The 23,471-nt window shown below is 31.8% G+C and overlaps 1 protein-coding gene across 4 annotated transcripts; it reads left to right on the top strand.

The window, feature by feature from the left end:
* Nucleotides 1-8: 8 nt before the first annotated feature.
* Nucleotides 9-21,617, top strand: LOC132917082 (mediator of RNA polymerase II transcription subunit 13). 4 transcript variants are annotated; one of them, XM_060977630.1, is made up of 24 exons: nucleotides 9-343; nucleotides 9,991-10,357; nucleotides 10,443-10,527; nucleotides 10,638-10,721; nucleotides 10,789-10,946; nucleotides 11,023-11,184; nucleotides 11,293-11,466; nucleotides 11,534-11,756; nucleotides 11,865-11,990; nucleotides 12,539-13,163; nucleotides 13,233-13,418; nucleotides 14,034-14,165; nucleotides 14,233-14,505; nucleotides 14,569-14,777; nucleotides 16,446-16,930; nucleotides 16,994-17,334; nucleotides 17,415-18,524; nucleotides 18,597-18,788; nucleotides 18,859-19,163; nucleotides 19,225-19,364; nucleotides 19,432-19,712; nucleotides 19,776-20,153; nucleotides 20,220-20,509; nucleotides 20,576-21,617. In XM_060977630.1, the coding sequence occupies exons 1-24, from the start codon at nucleotides 275-277 to the stop codon at nucleotides 20,706-20,708; spliced, it is 6,528 nt and encodes a 2,175-aa protein (XP_060833613.1). In that variant the 5' UTR covers nucleotides 9-274; the 3' UTR covers nucleotides 20,709-21,617. The 4 variants fall into 4 exon arrangements, with proteins under 4 accessions (XP_060833613.1, XP_060833614.1, XP_060833612.1 ...); XM_060977631.1 differs by having other exon boundaries at nucleotides 11,531-11,756; nucleotides 19,228-19,364; XM_060977629.1 differs by having other exon boundaries at nucleotides 11,531-11,756.
* The last annotated feature ends 1,854 nt before the right edge of the window (nucleotides 21,618-23,471 follow it).

Raw genomic sequence — 23,471 nt, 5'->3', positions numbered from 1 at the left:
TTTTACGCGACTCGTCGCCGTCGAACATGAACAACAACGCAGCTCCGGGCGCATCGGATAATGATTGTCGCGTTTCCGGCCTGTGATTATGTCCGTACTCGTTATTGACGCACGTCCGTCGTTCGGCCGAAACTGTTTCGCGTATACCGTCGCGTCGTCGTGGTCGTGGTGTCCGCGGTCCGCCGGCGCCTCAGCCGTGGTGTTTGTGTGACGTCCAAGACGTCGCCGTCGTCGTCACAGCAGCCGTCGTACCGGGCAAAATGTCCAATGAAAAATGACTCACTCCAGCCATCAGACCAACGGCGCCAGCTTGGAGGATTGCCACACAAACTTCTTCGCCCTGGTTAGTACCTAGTTTCCATTAGTTGCGTCTGTTTTACATCATTTTTTACTTATAGCCGCTTAGGTAATATGTAATTTATACGCATATACATATTTTAATCATACGATGTATATCTGTTTGGCTATCGTCACAAGTGGTAAACTCAAAATATATACTTTTATTTGACCGCCAGCAGCCCCTATCTACTACCTTCTACTACTCGATTACACTCATTCATACGTTCCTCCAGATTATATGATCTGAGGACTAGTATCTATCTATCTGATGAAAAACTATATACGTTATACTATTAGCGTGTTTATTGTCGTTGGTTGCCTGTCTGATGTAATTGCATGTCACATTCATTCCTTCATCATTACATCACATAGACAAATGTTTACAAGTCTTATTACAGTTCTATGGTTGTTGGCTTTTTCTAGTCGGTTTGTGTGGTGCGTAATACATATTTTAATGAAAGTCTTAGAACACTGAATGAAACTCATTTTGCAACAATTTCTATACTTATTGACCTATTTAGAAAACATAACTTTCAATTATTTTCTATTTGTTATATCAAGCTTAAAGTTTAAAGTCTTTAAAATTTTGTGAGCAATAAAACTAGGTTAATTAAGTGCACATTATATTTTATTTAAATTTGATTAATATTAGTACGATGATACTTGTGTAAAGATAAAATATTCAATTTCAGTATAATTACTGTTTATTTTACACAAAACTATCATATTTTTTATTAAAATGGCGCCCACATAAAGACTTAGAAAAGTGCAATTAAAATACTTTATTAAATTAAATTTATCTTTAAAAATGTTATCTAAATTTTACTTTGTATGTTTTATTCATTTTTATTCTTAAGAATAATTTCTTTTTTGCTTTAATGGTCTAAAAATTATTTTTATTTACTTAAGTATTTTAAGTTCAATAGTTGATATTCATATACATATCTAGTTAGGATTCCAGTAGTCCTTATTTCAGAATAGTAGACAGGTCATAAGATGTTCTTAGGTCATCAATGATAATAGATACTTTATTTCTCAATTTAATTTTAAATTTAAACTGTTTTCCTATTTCATTTTAGTTAAAGATCTTTTTTTTCTCGTGGAATTTTTTTAAGTACCTGTATTAGAATATATAATATATGTATACATTGATGTGTTAATTTTCTGCAATTACTTTCAAAATGAAACATGATAATATGATCCATTTTAAATATATCTTCATCTTTATTACCTAGGTATTAAAATATGTATCAACAACGTTAGTATGAACATATTTATATCAAGCTAAATTTTGATATGCAAGCAAAAAAATTCTAAAAATATTCAAGTGTTATTTAATTAAATGTTATGTTAGAAAGTATTATAGGTAATAAGTGTAATGTTCATTTTTTTTTTTTTAATAATTCATTGTCAATCATTGTTGACTTAGTGATTTTAGGTAAGTATATCATTCTGTAATGATTACTGTATATATTTTATTGCCTATATAGATAAGAAATTTTTATTATATATAGAATTTATTTATCACAAAACTGATGTCTCAAATTATATTATAAAAAAAATTCTTCTGAAATCATAGTGTTTAAATTGAAAAAAATATATTAATGTTAGCTTAAAACAGGGGTAGGCAATAGGTTGTCCATGGTCTAACTTTGAATTATAAAGTGGCAATAAATAAACTTAAAATAACATAGTAAACAGAAAAAAAAATGTTTTCTGAAGCTTTTAAAAACTAATTGTGAACCTCAGGTTTAAAGGGTTATTTATAAGCTCTATCTTTTTTATTAACTATAAATCAGCGATTTTACATTTTTATCAAACATCTTCTTGGAAATGTTGATGTTCAAATTTTTATATGACTAAATAAATAAATATTAGATAAATGTTTAGTAATTTTTGGTGCATTTCCTTTTCTATTAAATTTTGAAAACGGGTTATTTTATGGTTAATATAGTTAAATATATTATTTTGTAATATTATATTTTAATTTCAATTGTTACATTATTGTCCTTAAATAGCTATTAAGAATCATACTATTTTGGAAAGTGTAATGGTATTTACCTATGTTTAATAAATAGTTATATGAGGATATGTATTAGATGGTACCTATTGGATTTTATTTTCAAAAGTAAAATGTGAAATAACAACAATGCAATTTGCATTCAAAACAGATGTCTATTTTTCTACTTGTATTATAGTAAATTTTGTATTTGTACTCTATTTTTCAGTTTATATTTATCAATACTTGCTATTTACAGGTTTTAAACGCAAATAATTTTTCTGTTAATGCAATATTTATATGAATGATAAGAAATTGTGTAATCTTGAAAGTTACAAAATATATTCTATTATTAAGTTTATGTTAATAGTATAGGTACCACAGTTATTTATTACATTATAATCCAGAATTTCAATTCTTACATTTTTCAGATATTATGAAAAATGTTATTATTATTTTATATTGTACCTATAAATAAAGCATTATTTTTCATTGTATTTATATATATAATAATTGAAAAAAAAAATAGTTTTTTTAAATCATCCATATTTATTTTGATATTTGAAGTAATTTTGGACATTGTCTAGTTTTATTTATTGGCCAGCGTCCAAAGGGTTAAATCTTTCAATGTTGTTTTGACCAGGTCGATTTTTCGATATTTCTGAATACTATTAAGTGCCATTGGTAATGTAAACAACTGATTAAGTATTCGTAATCAAATTTGTTTAGCTATAAATTAAGATATAAACTGCCACTAGGTCGAGTATGATACCATTACTATGTTGTGTCAACGCCTTAAGTCTTATCAGACGAGAATTTATTATATCGTTGCTATAAATATCTACAACATCTCACGGTGAGATAGTACCTCAATTGAAACTTATCTTTGAACAATATTGCGCTTATCGTCAATAACATAACTGTTCCGTAGCAGCTTTCGTTGTTGTTATTATTATTATTATTATTGACTTTCTTTATCAAAACTCGGCGGCGAGACGCGTGCACGTAGATAAGCGGACGCATGGTAGTAGTCAACTTTGCATTCACCCCGTGAAAATATCGACTCAAGTATTCACAAACATAATCAGCAGTTTAAAATCTACAAACCTTGATGACGTTTGATACGAACATAATTATAATACCTAATTAATCTTGTTTCTTAAAGATACAATTCCGTAAATATTTTTCCCCCGTAAAATACACGCTATAATTTTAATGTATATATATATATATTTATCCTCATCACTGCTATAAGTAATACGCGCGCGCGCACATATACATACACAGAGGCAATGTCCTACGTATTTTCAAACCGCTTTCAGTGGTTCCTAAAATCGGGCGGCCGACATTATCAGTTTTTTTTCGTTTTTTCCTCAGTCGAAAATTTCGTAAACATTTCCGTATCGGTTAAATATTGATTTTTCCCGCGCCCGCCGGAAGACCTCCGTTGTCGTCACTCGTCGCCACCTCCACTGCTGCCGTCGACTCGTCCGCCTAATAGTCATACTCGCGCGTTTTTCTTATAACCGACGATGTCCCCGTGAAAAATACACATTAGCCGCTATTATATACGTTCGGACACTTCATCTATGGCCTAGAATAGTATTGTGGTAAACACAGGGCGGCGGCGGCGACGAAATATATAATATTCGTATTGTTTGACCGTCTACGACTTAGTTGTGTAGCGTGTCTCATGTGTTTAAATAATACAAATCGACAATCATAATATATAATATCTGACTATGATTTCATTATTTATATTTAATAGATTTGTTAATACCTCGCTTTGTTGTCATTTTTTCTTCACGTATGGCTATCGTTTATGCAGTGTATATAATATTTACTACTGATACTATTATTGCTACTGTTATATACATTTAAAAGATTCCTCTGATAAAATATATCTTGAATAGTTTTCTCGGCAGTTCACGTCCCTCAAAGTATACGTCATATACTCATATATACTACTATACAAGTATTAAGTCTGTTCTGTTAGTCACACGCATATTAGAGAGCCACATGGCTATCGATTGATTTTTTTCTTTTAAATCGTTTTGTATACACTATAATAATAATTAATAATATGTATGTCTGTGTGAACGCACTCGGTTTATTTTTCGACCGGGTCCTCCCTCTAGTTAAATGCGGCTGTGGCGGTAACGATGACTAGTTGACATACTCAAGAATTCCGTATGTGCATTCACGTCGTTCAAGGTGCACACATAATTTTATAAAATATTAAAATATCATATCATTATGTTGTTGCGTGCCGGATAGTTGTTATATGTGTACAGTTAAAAAAAAAACTGGATTATTGTTGTGTGCCAGTGGGGAGTTGTGTCGTTGTCTATATAGAGGTGTTTCACCCTTTACGGGAAAAACGAGTCGGAGGGATAATAGTATGATTTCGTTGGGGCGATAAACGGTGATGGTGGTGGTCTCGTCGTCGTCGCGGCGGTAGCGTTTACCCGATAATAAACACGTTTGTAATGAGCGTGTGTACCCGCGCCTTCACCACTCCGTCATCCAGTAGTGGATAATAACATTGCGCGCGATTAGTGCAATCATTGCCGCCCGCTATCGGTTAAGCCTGCAGCCGGCCGTCACCGCTCTAAAAAGTGACCTGACTGCAAAATAGGTGTTCACCCCTCTACCGTCTCGTCTGTCTAGAAGATCGTCTAATGCACATTAAACCGTCAGTAGTGTGATTTCGCCAAGTGCTGATGGAGGAAACCACCTTTGGCGGCGCTCGATTGTCCAGACGTTGTTATTTAATTTATCCGGACGTCGGATAAAATTCGCGGGTTCGACCACTGAAGGTTTTCTCACCCATCGCCGCCCCTTCCACCATTCGATACGCAAACCCAAACACGTCACATCACCGGTCACTCAATTATTGGTTTCTGGGTGGGGGTCAATTTTCTTTCTTCGGTCGTGGAGGAAGCCAACTCGCTGCCACCTTTCCATTCCACCTCTCATTATGTTTGGCGACTACAACTAGCGTACTACCATACAATAAGCTTAATACTTTTATAATAATATCATAGACATAATAATAATATTATTGTTTGTAATGTGTGCGTTCCCTCGGAGTTTCACCGTCGACAGATGTTCTTTTTTCGGGTCGACGGGACCGCCATCGTGCGGACACGGTGGGAAAACGCGACTATGTTTTAGTGCTGATGTGGGGTGGTGTTGGTGATGCGGTCGCGGTGTAGTACAACTATAGTGGGACGACTAGTGATGTAGAGCCGTTGTCGATGGCGGGGGGCGACGTTGCCGTTCGTTCGGTCACGGTCGGCGATCGTCTTGCGCAAAAATCCGACCGGCTCCGACCTCTTTCACTTCGGCCGGTGTCGTTACGCCGTACGATTTACATGCAGTTTCTTTTGATCGTATTGTTGTGTCGCGGTGGAGGGGACCCCGCTGCCGCCACAACCACTGTACCTCCGTCGTCGCCGACACCTCTGTAATTCCGCGTACCGTAACAACCGGACGTATGCAGTGGTTACCAAAATATTGGAAAACATCACGATAACGTGACGGTTATATTTTTACGATATTGTGTTATCGTATCAACCCCGATTGTTTCAATTTTTAACGACACAAAATAAAATAAAATGTTTAATACACATTTGTTTTTATCAGGCTATCAGTCGCCATCGTTGACAGTTATCATTTATTCGACCATATATTCTATAGGTATTTTGTTTTTATGAACGAGGTCATGTACTCTCATTTTATGTGCATATATATATTTATTTTTTCTTTTGCCCCCCACCAAAAACGACAATGATTTCTACCCGGTGAAAACGCCGCGCGTTCTAATAATCCCAAACCTAATACTTATTATTTTCTGTACACTTAATTTTTCTCTCCTCGACCCTCGTATCCGCCGTTTTCTCCATTTTACGCTTTCCCCCTTCCCCTCATTGCCTAGTGTTGCCAACTATTCTTCCATCGAAGTTCACTACTACTAATTTTATTCTACAATACTATTATGATATGTCGTGGGTGGCATGCGTATCCTGTGTATACGGATGACGACCGAGTAGAGTGAAAAGGAGAAACAATCGTGTCCGACACATTCAGGTTATTAACACCGGTCGGCTGCCGCCCGCCCCCGACACAGGTCTACCTGCAAGGGTTAACGGTGTCTTCTTGCAGTGTTCTCTGGTAACTAGTTTACGCAGAGCGCGCACGCGCTCCCGTCAAATCTGTGGTAAATCTAGAACGTCAAAAATTCATACACTAAGTATGGTATGATATTATATGCAATATCTGTGTTAGTGGATTTCGGGAGTTGTACATTATTTGCTTATTGTAATATCCAAAAAAGCATCTCACTAAACAAATTATTGTTAATATAAATGTATATATCGGTACATGTAGATACCATAACTTTTGCGTGTAAATGTGAAGGTGTTTGGTGGCTATTTGAATATGCAAAAAATTGTTTCTACATTTATTGAAATTCTTTTAGGCTTGTCTACTTTTCACTACTTAAAATTATCATTTATTTTTTACTCCTGCAGGAAAAAACATCAGTTTATATAAAAGCACTTGTCGGAGCACTCGTTCGTTTCGTTGGCGAAAAGACTGCATCGGTTTTTCTAATCCAAAATTCACTGGGTAACGAAGGAGTAAAAGAGGTTGATACAAACGTATAAAAAAATATTATTTATGTATATGTCGTTTGCGCGCACATACGTGCCTACACCTACCCGTCTTCCCTGTTATTGTATATTATATCGTTTGGCGCCCACTGGAATGTGATGATCCGCCGCACGCACATTGAATGTCCACCGCAACATACACCGGCTGCGGCGTCGACAACGACCTCCACCGTTACGGTTTGGTGTTGTAGTAGTAGTAGTATTAGTAGTAGTAGTAGTAATGTATGGTCTAATTGAACTGGTCCGTCTCGGAGGGTGCTGTACTGCTGTAGACTTCTGTCCCCTCCTGAAGTGTCTCGTAAACTGCATTTACTTTAGAAATATTTAGCATGTACAACCAGTGCTGGATTTACAGGGGTTGCAATGCACAGGGACATCAACTGGGTCCCTGACTTAATAAAGTATTAAATTATTAAGAATATTGAAAATAATGGTTAAGAAAAAAAGTATATTATGAAATAACTTCACCCATATATTTTAAAATTTTATGAACTCCATTTTATTCTTATGACTCAGTTTAAAAAAAATACACGAGCCATAGGTGTACCTATAGTTGAAATGTTTTCTTTTTAAATTCATCTTCACTTTTATCAAATACCAAAAAAAAATGTATGCCTAATTAATGCATCTTATGTCTTCTAAAAAAATATTTTTTTAATAGGCCTCTAAGCTCTTATATTAGTAATTATATTCTGACCTATTGAAACTTAAATTCGGCATTGTGTACTATATAGTGCTATTATACACATAAGCTTTCTTAAAAATGGATTTGCAAGTTACACTACAGAGACCGTCAAGTACGAGGTGTATGTATTATGTTGGTGTTCAATGTGAATACACGAATGCGCGCGCGAAGGGGGTATATCGGCGTGACGCCACAGGGTCGTGTCTCGGCCACCAACGGATATTGATTTCGTGACTAACGCGCGGAAGTGGGGGCGGCGGGTCCATGTCTTTGGGAAGACGAGGATGCATAGTCGATAATGCCCCCTCGCCGCCGTGCACTACTTCTTCACAAGAACGCGTACTCTTTCCTTATGTCGTCGTTCTCGCGCCTTTTTACCATTCGGCCTTTGCCAAAATCTGTGTATTCGGTCGTGAATTTACTTTTTGTTTCATACTTGCACGTAAATTTTATTTCACATTATCATTTATTAAAAGTACGTATTTCGCGTATATTATATGCGTATATTATCGGTGACGATGTTCATCTAGAATATACCATTTGGAATTTTGTAATAAATATTTATAAATTATAATTCCTTAGAAAATAATAAGTTTCCCCACTTTGCGCGTCATCGTATCAACCTTTATCGGACCAACCCGCAACGACCACACGTGTGCCGTAATACACCGGTTGGTTGTCCGCACAACTAACACACCCGACCACCGTCTCGTTCCTCCCTCTAGCATTTGTACCATCGTCGCTGTGGCTGTTTATATTTAGGAGGAACGTCATCACCACGTGCCTTCGTAACCGCGCGAGAGGTGGTAGACTAGTTAGGTATATTAAGTCGACAACCCCATCACCGCCACCCATAAGCGTTCCAATTTATGGGTCATGCATCACATACTTTTCTAGATTACATATATTTTCGTATCGACTAAATATTTAAGTACCAATCTACGTGGTTAAACGGTCAACGCGCAAAAACAGACTATAAACATTCATATTACCGTCAAACATCTCTGTACTATGGCTAAGACAAATGATTTGTAATGAAAATAACCCAGCGCAGCGCTTATAATATTAAATAATTTTACATTACACTTGTAGTAAATGAATGAAGGCGGGCGTTAGTTCACTTTATATGGCGTTAGACGATTATTGATAATATTATGTTGGTTTCCCGGTTATCAAAATATGCAAAGGATATGTGATAAACAACAATAATATTATGTTGAGCTTTTAGCTTTGAACTGTTGTTTTAGGTGCGGAATGGTGAACAAACTACTGATCTTCTTTATTAAATCTATATGAATTATTATTATTTATTAATATTGATTTCGTAAAATTTTAAGATTTTTTTCGTATTGGTATATCTGTCACAAGTTACATCGTGTCTAGAGATAGCATATTTATATTTCAGGAAAGTAAATTAAAAATCATTGTTTTAGGATTGGGTTTTAGATCATGAACACAATTATGTATTAAATTTTGTAAATAAATAAATATTTTCTTCAGAAGATATATCTGATTTCTTGCGGTATGTGTTAGATATATCACTCAATACTATTCATTTTTATAATTTTTTTTCCCACGAGATTCACTTTTTAAGAGTTGTACAGGATTGAGAATTATTTAGATCCACAATCTGAAATTTGAAATAATATTTTTAAACTAATTTTTTATTATAAAACTATTAATATTGTCGATACCTTGATAAATATGTACCTCATAAATAAATAGTTTCCCGTTTATATTTTACAATTTTATGTGACCACAAAATGTTGAAGGAAAGGCTAGAAAGTACTTACAAAATTATAAATTAAAAAACTATTAAAAACTATGAATAGACCAAGTTTTAAAAACTTATAGTAGGTAACGGAACTTTGAATTATGATATAATAAATTCATAGACTTGATAATACTTATTGAACTTGTATCTTATATTAGTGAATGCTTGATCTAGTTTATAAGTGAATCATTCCATATCATTACCCTTGGATTTTTAATTCAACCAATTCAATATTTTTTAATTGATCAAAATTTGATAATCAAGAACGTTTTATTTGCTAAGTACTTTGGATTATGGATTATATTATGGATTCTGAGATACTAATTATATTTTTGTCTTTAGTTATTACTTATATATTCATATAAATCGTATACCACAATTAAAAATTGTTTTGTTTTTATAGTTTGAGTATTAAAATAAATAATAATAAATACTTAATTATTTTAATAAGTTACACAAAGTTATTTAATTAATTAAACAAACTAAATTATAAATTTGTTTTATACTGAAATTTTAGACTGACTTATGCGGCATAAAATGGCGTAAGTTTGTACACTGTTCAGCTGGTCCAGAAGGACCTCCTGACTGGGGAGGTGGTCCTGGTGGTGGAACCAATGCCTGTGGGTCGGTGCTTGAGGATCCTGTGTTATCCAGTTATACAAGATGTTTAACACATGATATGTTGGCTGTATGGCGACGTGTTTCATTACCGCCTGCCAACTCTCAACAGACATCACTTGATCCCTTGGTTCCTGCACCACCAACACCCATACCAGCTCTTCCACCGGCACTTTCTTTAAAAGCATCGAAAGAGCTTTGGATATTTTGGTATGGTGAAGAACCAGATCTGACTGGACTTGTTTCTCCTCAACTTTTACTTAATGGTAAAATAAAATTTATATTTTTAAATTTAATAAACCTGCTGATTGAAATTTTAATAAATTGTTATTAAATATTATTTATTTACAGAAGGTGATAATGGATCATGGGAAAGTGGTCTATCTTATGAATGTCGTTCACTTTTATTTAAGGCACTTCATAACTTAATAGAAAGGTAAATTTGTTTACAATTGTTCATTATAAAATGTATTTCTATTTTTTTTTTAAATTCAATTGTTCATTATAAAATGTATTTCAATTTTGATTAAAAATTTATTTTTTCAGATGTTTAATGTCTAGAGAATTTATTCGATTAGGAAAATGGTTTGTACAACCTTATTCATCTTCAGAGAAGTTAGATAATTCAAGGTAATATTTCTTGTAAAATAAATATATTTTACTGTAATTTATGATTATAATGTTTATATTTTTCTAGTGCAAGTCATTTATCATTTTCTTTTGCGTTTTTTGTCCACGGAGAAAGCACTGTTTGTGCTAGCATTGATGTACGGCAACATTCTATAGTACGAACTTTATCAAAAGAACACTTAGCACAAGCGTCCTCTCAACCTCAAAGTGGAACAAATATTCAAGGTAATTTTTGTTTGTTATTTATTTATTTATTTATTATGAATATTTAATTATTTTGAATATAATTCAATATTTATAGTAATGCTTGCACCATTTGGCCTTGCTGGTACATTAACTGGCCATGTATATAAAAATATGGATACTGAAACTAGCCGAATGATGGATGAATGGAGTCATTTTTATCCAGTTGTTAATAATAATGGACCTAATGAATTAACTCCTGCAGTAGAAGTTTTAGTTGGTAAGTCTTTATATTTTTTACTTGTTTTTAATTTAACATCATTAATATTTTTAATTTTTTTATCTGAAATGTTTAAACTTTATACTTTTTTACTGTACTTTATTATAGGTGGTGTAAAAATGAGATATCCATCATGTTATGTTTTGGTAACTGACTTAGACGACAGTACTGCTGAGTTATACAAAAATCAGAATACTCATCAAACATCTCCCCAACCACAGCAGCAACAGCAGCAACAACAACCAACACCACCACAGCTGCATCAACAACAGCAGCAACAAAGTATTTTTTTTTTTTTTTTTTTTAAATATAATATAATTTTAAACTTAATTTTGTTATTTTTAAGTAGTGCCTAAACAACAATTCCTTGCGTCCAAACATCAACATCATCCAGATACAATAATATATGCTTTGGATAATGCAGTATCAGCTATACCTGAACGAGCATGGCAAGATTGTGTGTTAGGGCCACTACATACAGAACAGAACCCCCCATCTAGACCTGAGTCACCAACTTTAGGTCAATGGCATTTATCCGATCCATTACAAAAATTAACATGTTCCTGTACAAGGTAAGATAATTTGTATTAATATATTGTGAGTGAGATATTAGTGCGATGTTTGTCTTTTGGAAGCTTTGGAAGTCGATTGGTTTTTGTTATTTGGCTGGCTATTTACAGGTGTAGAAAAATGAGTTCCAAGCACCAGACACAGCCAATCGGCACACCATTCCATAGACGCACTCCCCTCCCTGATATTTTCATCACTCAGCAGCCGCCACCCGATGCAAACAATGCCACCCTCAGGTTTGTCTATTGATGAGACGCTTGGGAGGTGAAATGGTTTTAAAAATAAAATAAATCTTATATTTCTAAACAAAATTTTAGTCTATTAATTTATTTCAAAGGCCTTAAAATAACAACTGATGGTCTATTTTTATAAATTTCTAATCTACATTAACAATTTTTTATAACTGGGTTTTTTCTGAATTTATTTGATGAACAGTTAAATTAATTTTTAATTGTTTTGAATTTAAAATTGGGATTATTTTACATTAGTTTATTAATTGTGAACGTTTGAATTGTAATAATTAATAATTATTGGACATCCAATATAATATATAATATATTTATATTATAACATTATAATATAAAAATAAATGGCATGAAATGGTGGTGGTGTTGGGTTATATAATTAAAATATATACATTTTATATCATTTAAAAATGTATATACATAATTGCATGAACTATTATATTAAAAACAACTAATATAAATGGTTTTTGTCCCTATACTCCGAATAATAAGATTTATGTAATTTAATTAAATTTGAATTTGTTTATAATTTTTTTTAGGTCAACACGTCTTTGTCCGACAGATAGTCCTTGTGGGCTAGATTCTGTGCCACCTTTGCCATCAGTGCCAACCCCTCCGTCAGCTGGACAACCAGCTCCACTTTCAATTCCTCCTCCAATGCTTAGTCCGCATGATGAAAAAATTCCTATTACACCTCTTTCAGTTGACTTTCAGCCCAAGTCAGTATCATCTGTTTCCAATCAAGTATTTTCACCGTATCCTTCATCTGCTCCTGCTAGTCAGGAACCTGTAAAATCTGGACGAGAAAGTAACTCTGGTACACCTGCACCACCTAGTAATACTGTAAGTATCCCAGCAACTACGCCAACTGCAACAACACCGGTTCCAATGCAAACGCAAAGTTCGAGTGCTTATATCACGTTAAAACGACCACAACTCTCATCTAAAGATTATGAAGCAAATTTGGTTGAAGAAGAAATAATGCCGTCTAAACTTTTATATGATTATTCTTGTATCGATGCTTGGTTATATCATCCAGTAAAAAAATTTAAGCCCATTGTACCCAAACAAGAGCCAATTACAAGAATAAATAATGTTATGGATAATCCAGCATCTCCTCCACAAGTATATATTAGAAGAGATACTTGTGTACCTATTCTTCCAGTAATTTAAAATTATTATATTCTTTAATATTATTTTGGATGACTTTATTAATTAATATTTTTTTTTAAGGTTGAACCATCTGAAATTTCAATAAATAATTTTAGCAGCTTTGAAGAATTAAGAAATAATGCTCTCAGATTTAAAGGTGGTCGTTCAGATCCATATGAATTTGATGAGGAAAGTGGAGCTTGTTCTAGCAATAATGTTATGATATCTAATGATTATAAACTTAATACTTCTATGGCTGTGATGAAGGTAAAATATGGTTATTTTTTTGAATAAATATATTGTTTTTTTTCCACAGTATTGAATCGAAATATTAAAAATAATAATAATAATTATTATTATTTATCAATATCCTCATCTTTTTAGTAAACAACATTGTTTTAAATAAAAGGTTTTTGGTATTAAAACCAGTTGAATTCCAAAATGGGCAAACTGTGTTTATAATTATCACTATTACTTACTCTATTTGGAATGAAATCAGACTTAAGCGGCTAACTTGTGAGCATGGGCGTGCAAGGCTTTACTACACAGCAGGTGTACAGATAGTTGACAATCTGTTGTTGTCTGACTGCCGCCCAACAAAAATTGGTTGCTGCTGAGGTCTAATCTCATTTCGAATAGAGTATAATTTATATTTTTAATTTTGCAAGATAATTTGTAAAATAAAAACAAAAATATTATATTGATTAATATTAACATCAATTTTTCAACATATAATCAATATTGAAATTAATTTAAAGCTTGTGATATTGAATCAAAATATCAATTTTGTTGAAATTCCCTATTATTTTTATCTTACTTTTTAAATTATGTTATAAGAAGCTTTTTAAATCTGATCATTTTGGTTTTTTTTTTTTTTTTTAGAACGAAGATATCAAAAAAGAATATGATCCTGGGTTAATGAATGGAAATAGGTGTACGAGTGATAATATACGAGATATTGATCACATGTTTGACAATTCTGATGATTTATCTAGTGATGAGGCTGTGGCAGCTGTAAGCATTACTGAATTTATTTCCCTTTTTAACTTTGTTTTTCTACTAATAATAATTATATTTATAGTTACAAATGCAAACACCTCCTGGCTCAAATAAACCAGATGATTGTCTTGGAGGAGGGTTGACAACACTTTTAGTGCGACCCCCAAGAGGTAGTGGTGGTGGCAGTGGCGGCGGTGGTGTATTAAGGCCTGAAGAATTAGTAAAAATGTTTCCAACTCCTCCATCGTTAGAACATAATCCTATAGCATCTCCATGTCCTGACATAGATTTACTTCCACCTCGTACTTACCAAACAAATTCTTATATGGGAAGTCCTCAACATGATCACATAGATGTAGGTAATTCTAAATAAAGTAATTGGTATTTTATTAATATTTATTTGTTTTTCATTCACTAGGATTGGTCGTATGTGTACAAACCTCCAGCTATAGCAAAAATGGTTGGTTCTTCAAAATACGCACCTCTCACAAATCTTCCGAGCCAAAACCTGCCCCCGTTAATAGTACCTTCCAATTGTGTTTATAAGCCTTCCTCTTTTGTTTACCACGCTTCGTCACAACCTCAACAAATTCAACATCATCCGCCACAGCCTGAAAAACCAAATCAGTAAGTTTAGTAATTTTTTCAATAGATTTATTTTTTAATTCTCTCTTTATATATTGAGTAATAGTATATTATTGATAATTATATTATTTAATTAGTAAGATATGATATAGAAATGAGACATTTCGACTTGGGGATTTATACTTTTTAAATATAAACTACAGATATGAATGAATTTATATATATAAACAATAGTATATTATAGTAAAATATTTATTAGTATAGTTAAATAATATAATTGTTAAATGATTTAAAATTAATAAATTATTTTAGTTTTATTTTAATGAAATATTATGTGTGAGATCCTCTGTAAATAATCAGTCATGTCCCAATTATATTCACTAACTATTTAAGGTGATCGATGATCAAGTTATGTGTATTTACATCAAAATAACTGGTATCTAATTTGTTAGATTATACATTCACAAACTTTATTATTTTTATCTCTTATTGATTTATCTTAATTGCTTTACCTAGAGTATTCAATATTTCTTTGATAAATGGTAATGGATTAGAAAACAGAATATCCGACAAAATATATTTATGAATTTTCAACAGTGTCATTACTTGCGTTCGCGTGATTGTGAAAATATCTGCATTTTATATTTTTTAAATTAAATTGATTAGAAATTAAAAAATTATTTAGAATTTAATTTTAGTATTACACGTTAACAGAATTTTTAATATTTCTTATTACATACTTTTTATTATATACTACATATTTTGGCCATTTTAATTATATAAATATGTACATATTTTTGATTTTTTATTACATATAAATCCAACAGTAATCACAAAAAATAAAATAATACTTAATTTAATCACTTAGTAATAATTAATAATTAATTAATAAAAAACAAGTAAAATAAGTAGAATTTGTCTAAAACATATACATTTTTTAGGAAAAGGATGTTATTGAAATTAAATAATAGTTAAGGTTTGGTTATGGTCTTGTAGATAGGGCTGAATTTAATCTAAGTGCAAAAGAGAAGTTTGCTCCAGATAATAAAATTTAACCTACCTATACAAAGATAAATTCGATGTTATAAACATTATTTATAAATAATTTGTTTTTCTTAATAATTTAATTACTAAGATATTTTTAAAAATTATTTTTTTTATTCTTAAATAAATTACTTAATTATATTTTTTTTAAATATCTTAAAATGAAACTATTTATTTTGAAAATGTCATTGTTTATATTAATACTGTTATTAATATAATAATATGCTATTATATACAATGCAGTGAAAATCAAAAATCTCCACAAAGAATATATGTATTTTTAATTACAAAATAACTAAAATAGTTATTTATTCTTCAAGTATCCAATTTTGAAGAAATTTGAATTAGAAATGTCTATAAAAAATAAAAAATTGCATGCTAATTTATGTTTTATATTTTTTAAATTGCTATAGGATATCTTATGTGGCATCTTGAATTAAATGTTCAATTATTTTGGTTGGTCCTATAAACTTAAGTAATACTTAATTAAAAAATCTCTTAAAATTTCTTAAAAATATACCAAAATTAGTCAAATAGTTTGAAAATTGTATTGTGTATGATTGTATGAAATACAACAAATTGAATCTTTTAAGTTTAAAGAACTGTAAACTTAATTTAAGTTGTGTGGTCGGTCATAAATATAATTTTAAATTTGTTTTATTTTAGGATTGTACCTCCGCCAGCATCTTCAGCTAATAACAATTTATTACCAAATGTAAATCGAAATAATCATTATCATCATCCAATAATGATGAGTCCATCACCACATAGTAGTACACCATGGCCTGGAGGAGGAAATCAATATCATCGACCTCCACAACAACAAATACAACAACATCAACAAGTGCCTCCTCCACCATATAGTCCTGCACTTTCACAGCATCACAATATGAATGTTGTACCGACAAATATGTCTCCACCTGTACCTGAAGCTAACTCAATAGTTGTGAATGTTTTGCTAACTGATTCACTACTAAATGTCTTCCGAGATCATAATTTCGACAGTTGCACATTGTGTGTTTGTAATGCTGGTCCAAAAGTAGTTGGTAATATCAAAGGTACAGATGCAGCTGTTTATCTCACTCATACTTTAACTCCTAATGGATACTCATCTCAGTATCAACAACATCATATGTCTGTTGGAATTCCTGGTAATTATTACAATTTTTATATATCATATGTGATTTACTTAAATTTATTTTAAATTACCTTAGGTGATGAGGATGGAATCCGATGTAGTTGTGGTTTTAGTGCTGTTGTAAACCGAAGATTATCACATAAATCAGGATTATTTCCTGAAGATGAGGCTGAAATAACTGGACTTATTGAAGATAGCCCTGTACGTGTTGATGATAATTCTATGAACCCAGATGTATTAGAACTAGTTAGGGAACAATGTGCTGCTGTGATTTACAGTTCTTGTAGTTCTCTAGTACGAGCAGCCGCAAAGTTTCCCATTAATCATCCACCACAGACTGCAGCTGTCAATATGTTAGAATTTACTGATACTAATCAAGTGGCTCTGCTAGCTCTGGAACAAGGGAGATTAGCTAAGGTTTGTATAACAATTTATTTTATAGTCAAGTAAAATTGTTTGTGTAGATTATAAAGCATTTGTTAATTTATTTTGTACAGCTGGAGGGTGGAATGAATACTCATTGGCAAGTTGAACACCACCGTTGGCCTGGTCATCACCAACAATCATTGCCACCATTGAATAATAATTCTCCTCCTGTGCACAGATGGGCTTACAGTCAAGCACCAGGACCACGTAGTAGTAGGCAGCTTATAAGAGTTATGAGGACATTACAACCACTATTACAAGAAGCTATTCAAAGAAGAAGTGTTACTACCAGGTTATGGGAACCTTATACGGTCACTGGACCTTTAACTTGGAGACAATTCCATCGATTAGCTGGTCGGGGTACTGATGATAGATGTGAACCCCAACCAATCCCTCCAATTCTTGTTGGACATGACAAAGATTGGGTAGCTGTTGCTCCATTAGCACTTCATTATTGGGATAAATTATTACTAGAACCTTTTTCATATTCACGTGATGTCGCATACATAGTTGTTAGTCCTGATAATGAATTTATTTTACAAAGAACAAGAGCATTTTTCAAAGAATTAAGTGCAGCTTATGAAATCAATAGATTAGGTCGCCATTGTCCTATTACTAAAGTGTTACGAGATGGTATTCTTAGAGTGGGTAAATCAGCTGCTGCAAAATTAGCTAAAGAACCTGTAGATGAATGGTTCTCAATGTTGGGTGAAAATCATCAATCATCCATGTTAAAATTATATGCCCAAGTTTGTCGGCATTATTTAGCTCCACAACTCTCTCAATTTTCTATGGATAAGACTTTATTAGATCCACCAGAAGGCAGTATTCCAAGACCTCCACCTTCTCCAATGCCACCACCTGCATCATCAATGACACCTAACTCTGTGGAATCACCTGTTTCATCTAATGAACGTGCACCCACTCCTAAGAGTGATGGATTAGATGATTCTTCTAGTGGTTCACAAGCTGATAAAAGTTTTAATAGTAATGGAGATAACAGTCACTGTGAAGAAGATGATGGAGAAGTGCCAGCCATTGTTATTTATCTGGTTGAACCTTTTTCAATTGGCAAAGATAGTAGTAATCTTGCAAGGATTGCTTGCCATGGTCTTTTACGATGTTATAATACAGTTTTGGCTACACTTCCAGAAACTATACGATCCAATATATCAGTCCAGGTAATTTTTAATGAGTAATATTAAAAAAAATTATTCTATGCTAGTGTATTATATGTGAATTTCAATTTTCAGTTAATATCTTTAGAAAGTGTTTTGGAACTTGGTCGATCCTCAGATCATCTTAAAATGAGTGATAATATGAGAACTTTAGCGCTGTCAGTGTTTAGTCAATGTAGGCGGTACTTAACTCACACTGCTAATATTAAAGCCTTAACTGGATTTGGCACAGCTGCTATGACTGAATTGTTCTTAAAAAATAAAGATGTTCGTATATTTAAAAATTTCAAGTTGAGTATAAGTTTTTTAATTACTTATTTAATGTGTTTTGTTACAGGAAAAAAGCCGAACAGCATATAAAGCATATACTCCCCCTTTTATTTTAGCGGGTTATAGAAATAATAAAACTGGCCGACCGGATAGTGGAATAGCTGGCGATAGTAGTAGCGGTGGTGTTGATTCATTATCAAATATTGGTGGACTCAATGGAACTGGTTCTCCTTCAGGTACCGATCAACAATGTTCAGTACTTTATGCCAGTTATTGTATATCAGAAGATCAAAGGTGGATATTAGCTACAGCAACCGACGAACAGGGCATTTTATTAGAAACAGCTACAATTAATATATATGTACCAAACAAGTAAGATATATTACTTTTATATTATATTAATGAAGTTATGTAATATGTACTTAATATTTAGTAGGCGAAGAAAATCTCCAGCCCGAAGAATTGGTCTACAGAAGTTAATGGATTTCATCTTAGGTGTAATGAGTCAAAGTGTAACACCTTGGCGGTTAGTTGTAGGTAGAGTGGGAAGAATTGGACATGGAGAACTTAAAGGTAAATAAACAATATAGATTGCTTTTTAATAACCATTAAATAAATATGTGTAACATGTGTATTTTAGGTTGGTCATGGCTATTGAGTCGAAAAGCATTGATGAAAGCATCTCGCCACTTAAAAGAATCTTGTGGCCAATGCAGTCTGTTGTACCAAAAATCTGATGTACCTTCTGTGGTTAGCGCTTGCTTAGTTTCTTTGGAACCAGATTCTTCATTAAGACTGATGACAGACCAATTCACACCTGATGAACGCTTTAGCCAAGCATCTGTTGCTTGTCAACTCTCTACACCCCGTGATGTATCATCAACTCATATACTAGTTTTTCCAACATCAGCTACAACACAGGTAATTTATGATTGTAGGCTGTTACTATTAATCTATCTTACATGAATATTTTTGATGTTTCAGTCCTCACAAACTGCGTTCCAAGAACAACAAATTAATGGTCCTGAACTTGGTGATGATGAATTATTCAGTGCATTTAATGAAGAAGATATGCAAAGTATGGAGGGCATGGGTGACTTCAACGACATATTTAACACATGGAATGATTCGGATGCCGTGGGAAATACGAGCTTGGGACTTCCTAGTGGTGGTGTTTCCGGGGTTTTAGGTGGTCCAAGCAATAATGTTATAGGAGGCGTTATGGGTTCTGGATCATTGGGTGGTTCCATAGGAATGGGTCGAGGGTCAATGGGCCCCAGAGGAGACTGTTCTTCTCAACCTGGTAGTCCACCATCTTCACAACCTTGTAGTCCCTATACTTGTGGATCATCTTCATACAGAGTAAGAATATAAACGTCATGAGACAAATACAGTTATTTATAAAATGTTTTTTTATTTTATGTACAGAATGGTAGTTGTATTGATGGGCATGAAGAAGTGGGAGCATTACTTCAACAACCATTAGCTTTAGGTTATCTAGTATCTACTGCACCAACAGGACGTATGCCCACATGGTTTTGGGCGTCATGTGCACCTGACATAGAGAAATGCAGTCCTGCATTCCTTAAAAGTGCATTGCACATGCATACTGTGCAATTACCTAATAATGCTGATCCTGCAGCTGCAGATCTTCTTCATCCTACATCTGCGGTTTCAGCACATCCACTAGATTCACAATATACCACAGATGTCCTAAGGTAATAATTAATAATCATAACATTTCATATATAGCAATTATTGGTATTAATTTAATATCTACATAGGTATGTTTTGGAGGGTTACAATGCATTATCATGGTTATCATTGGACTCAAACACTCATGATCGAATGTCTTGCTTGCCAATACACATGCAAGTACTAATGCAGCTTTACCACACTATGAATGCTCTTATATGACGGTAACATGTTTTTCGAATAACATAGTTAAATTTTCGTGAAACATTTCCTCTATTGTTTCAGCTAATTTTAGGTCAATTAAGGTGATATTTAATTATTGTAAATTTTTAGCTTTATTTTAAGGAAAATATATATTTAAAAAATACAAAAACAAAATGAAAAATAACTGGACACCATTTTAGTGTAGACAAAATGTTTATTACAAATTTTTAACAAATAACATATAATGTAATATCTAGATACCAATGGATAGTAAAAATTTTTAGGGCAATTTTATTTTAAACAGTGCATTATAGGTAAATTTTGAATGTAATAATATTATTATTGTTCTTGATACATTATTTTTTTCTTTTTTTTTAACGACAATTTCTGTTTAAATTGTCAAGGAACGAGTTACCATAAAATATTGTGTCGTTTTAATGGTTGTTCATATTTAAGTTTTTTTTTTTTTTGTATGATATAATTTATTTCTCCTTTTTTATTATCTTACTAAATTATTATTTTTTTTTAGTAAATGTCAATTTTAGTCACATTTAAATGTGATTGTTGTTGTGTTTTAATGTCTTAGCTTTATATATTCTTTTTTTTTTTTGGGCTTTTATTTCCCCTCCCCTTTCTGTTTTTAAAACGGACTACTTGTATAATATTTATTTATAAATGTATTTTGGTTTATTATCGTATATTATTATCATTATTGAATTGTACATATATACATATATATATATTTTATTAACTATTTATGTAAAATATTTATCAAATTGACCAAAAAAGAAAAAAAAATCCTGTAGAAACTCCAACAGAATTGTAGCCAATTTGAACAAATTAAATTATATATTTATTCTAACCAAAGTCAATATTTATACATATAAAACATTTTCGAATAATAATGCAATTAATATTATAATTAAATCTTTTTAGTTTTTTTTTGTTTTGTACAGGTACATAGCATGTAAAAAAATAATATTAATAAATTATTAATGTTACAAAAATTATTATTACATTACACATTTTAAGGTTTGTACAAACATAACAAAGGAATACAGGCGGTTTTTAATATTATTATTGTGAATATTATATAATATATAAAATAATAATAACTTGTACGCAGGCAATGTTAATGTTATTCCATTGAAAAACAACATTTGAAAAAATTACATGAGTTTTTATTTATTCAATTATTTATAATGAATATTACCTTCCTTTAGTTGTGCAAAAAAAAGTCTATAATGTCGAATTTTTATATTATAGTTTATGATAAAACTTTTATCATGAAAGTGAAAAATATGTATTAACTTTACCTCGTTTATTTATTATTAATAGATTTTAAGCGACAAACATGGAATGCATTAGTTAAACAATTTTTTTATTTTCATTAATTATTATTTTTGTATTTGTGAATAATTGGATAATAACTAGAATAAGTACTAAAAAAAATTTTAATTTGCCCATTTTTGTCTTAAAACATAACCAAGTACTGTTTTTTCTACTTATTTATAGTGCCGGATAAGCAAGGTCCATCAGAGTTTTAGGATTTTAACCGGCCCTAAAAAAGTAAATGGCCCATTTTTCAATAAGACGAACATTAATTCCGATCCAAATTTTAAGTGGCCTACCAAGTTCAACTCTGTAACTCTCTGGCCCTATCCGGGCCTGCTTAATTATATTAATCATTGCCAATATTACAATCCTAGTTTGAATGGTATTTTTATGAAGAGTTCATTCTTTAACTTTTGTTTTATGATTTTTGTTAGCTTGTTAAAAGTAGGTTAATAACCATTAAACTACATTAAATAAAACTGGAAATGCTTGTTAAGATGTGTAAACCACCAAATCAGTGATTGTTGACCTTTATTATCAATTTTGGTGACTATTGGTATTTGTTATAAATAAAAATATATTATGTTGTTAATAATATTATGCACAAAAATAAATATATACCTAGGTAAGTATTAGCTCTAAATTTCAAATAGACATTTTGAAATCAATGGTATGAGATAATATTTAAAATATGATGAATAACCGGTGAGAATTTCGACATTATATTAAAATAAATACTGTAAAATGTTAATTGTATATAAACATTTCTGTAATGAATAAACAATACTAAGAATGTTAAGTTTAGTCTATACCTTATTGACAATAAGGTAGTATTTTGGTTTATTAGCGTGATTATAAATGTGCATCGCGCCATTATTGTAAAAACAATATTTGACTGTGACAATGACAATAAATACCTACGTTAATTAATAATATATTTTGAAATGTTTGAATTCATTAATTTTTACAAAATATATCTAAATTAATTTATAAAGTATACCTACTATAAAATTATCAGCAAAAAAAAAAAGAATTCCTTGAGAGTAAATTATATTATTTAAATTAAAAAAAATCATGAATATTAATTTTAAGTAATGTATTCATATTATACATATTTAAATAGTGACAGATATATTGTTTTCTTTAATACCTACATGAATTAACTGTCCTGGTAATGTCTAAATTTGAATAAGCTAAGTAAACTATTATTAAAATATGACTTATGTACAGGGCCTTTAAGAAGGGGGTGGGGTAGAAAGGGGGCTAGAGCACAGGGGCCCGTACCTCCAAGAAGACCCATGACACTTTTTTTACAAAATTATTTTATTATCATTTGCCATAACATGAGATGCTATTTTAGAAAATTTTATCTATCTAATTCTAAATTAATTATTGTAGGCGATCGGGTACTATCTCAAGGAGCTAAGGATATAATTGGTTTTTTTA

The sequence above is a fragment of the Rhopalosiphum padi genome, chromosome 1, assembly GCF_020882245.1.
Source record: "Rhopalosiphum padi isolate XX-2018 chromosome 1, ASM2088224v1, whole genome shotgun sequence".
NCBI classification, from domain to species: domain Eukaryota; kingdom Metazoa; phylum Arthropoda; class Insecta; order Hemiptera; family Aphididae; genus Rhopalosiphum; species Rhopalosiphum padi.
Note: the sequence above shows the minus strand (reverse complement) of the source record. Positions and strands in the feature narration are given on the sequence as shown.

What these genes read in the sequence shown, in the direction of transcription:
- LOC132917082 (XM_060977629.1), top strand. Translation starts at nt 275, where the DNA reads ATGACTCACTCCAGCCATCAGACCAACGGCGCCAGCTTGGAGGATTGC. An exon ending in TCCTCAACTTTTACTTAATG is followed by an intron (nt 10,358 to 10,442) that starts GTAAAATAAAAT and finishes ATTTATTTACAG; the next exon opens with AAGGTGATAATGGATCATGG. An exon ending in CTTCTATGGCTGTGATGAAG is followed by an intron (nt 13,419 to 14,033) that starts GTAAAATATGGT and finishes TTTTTTTTTTAG; the next exon opens with AACGAAGATATCAAAAAAGA.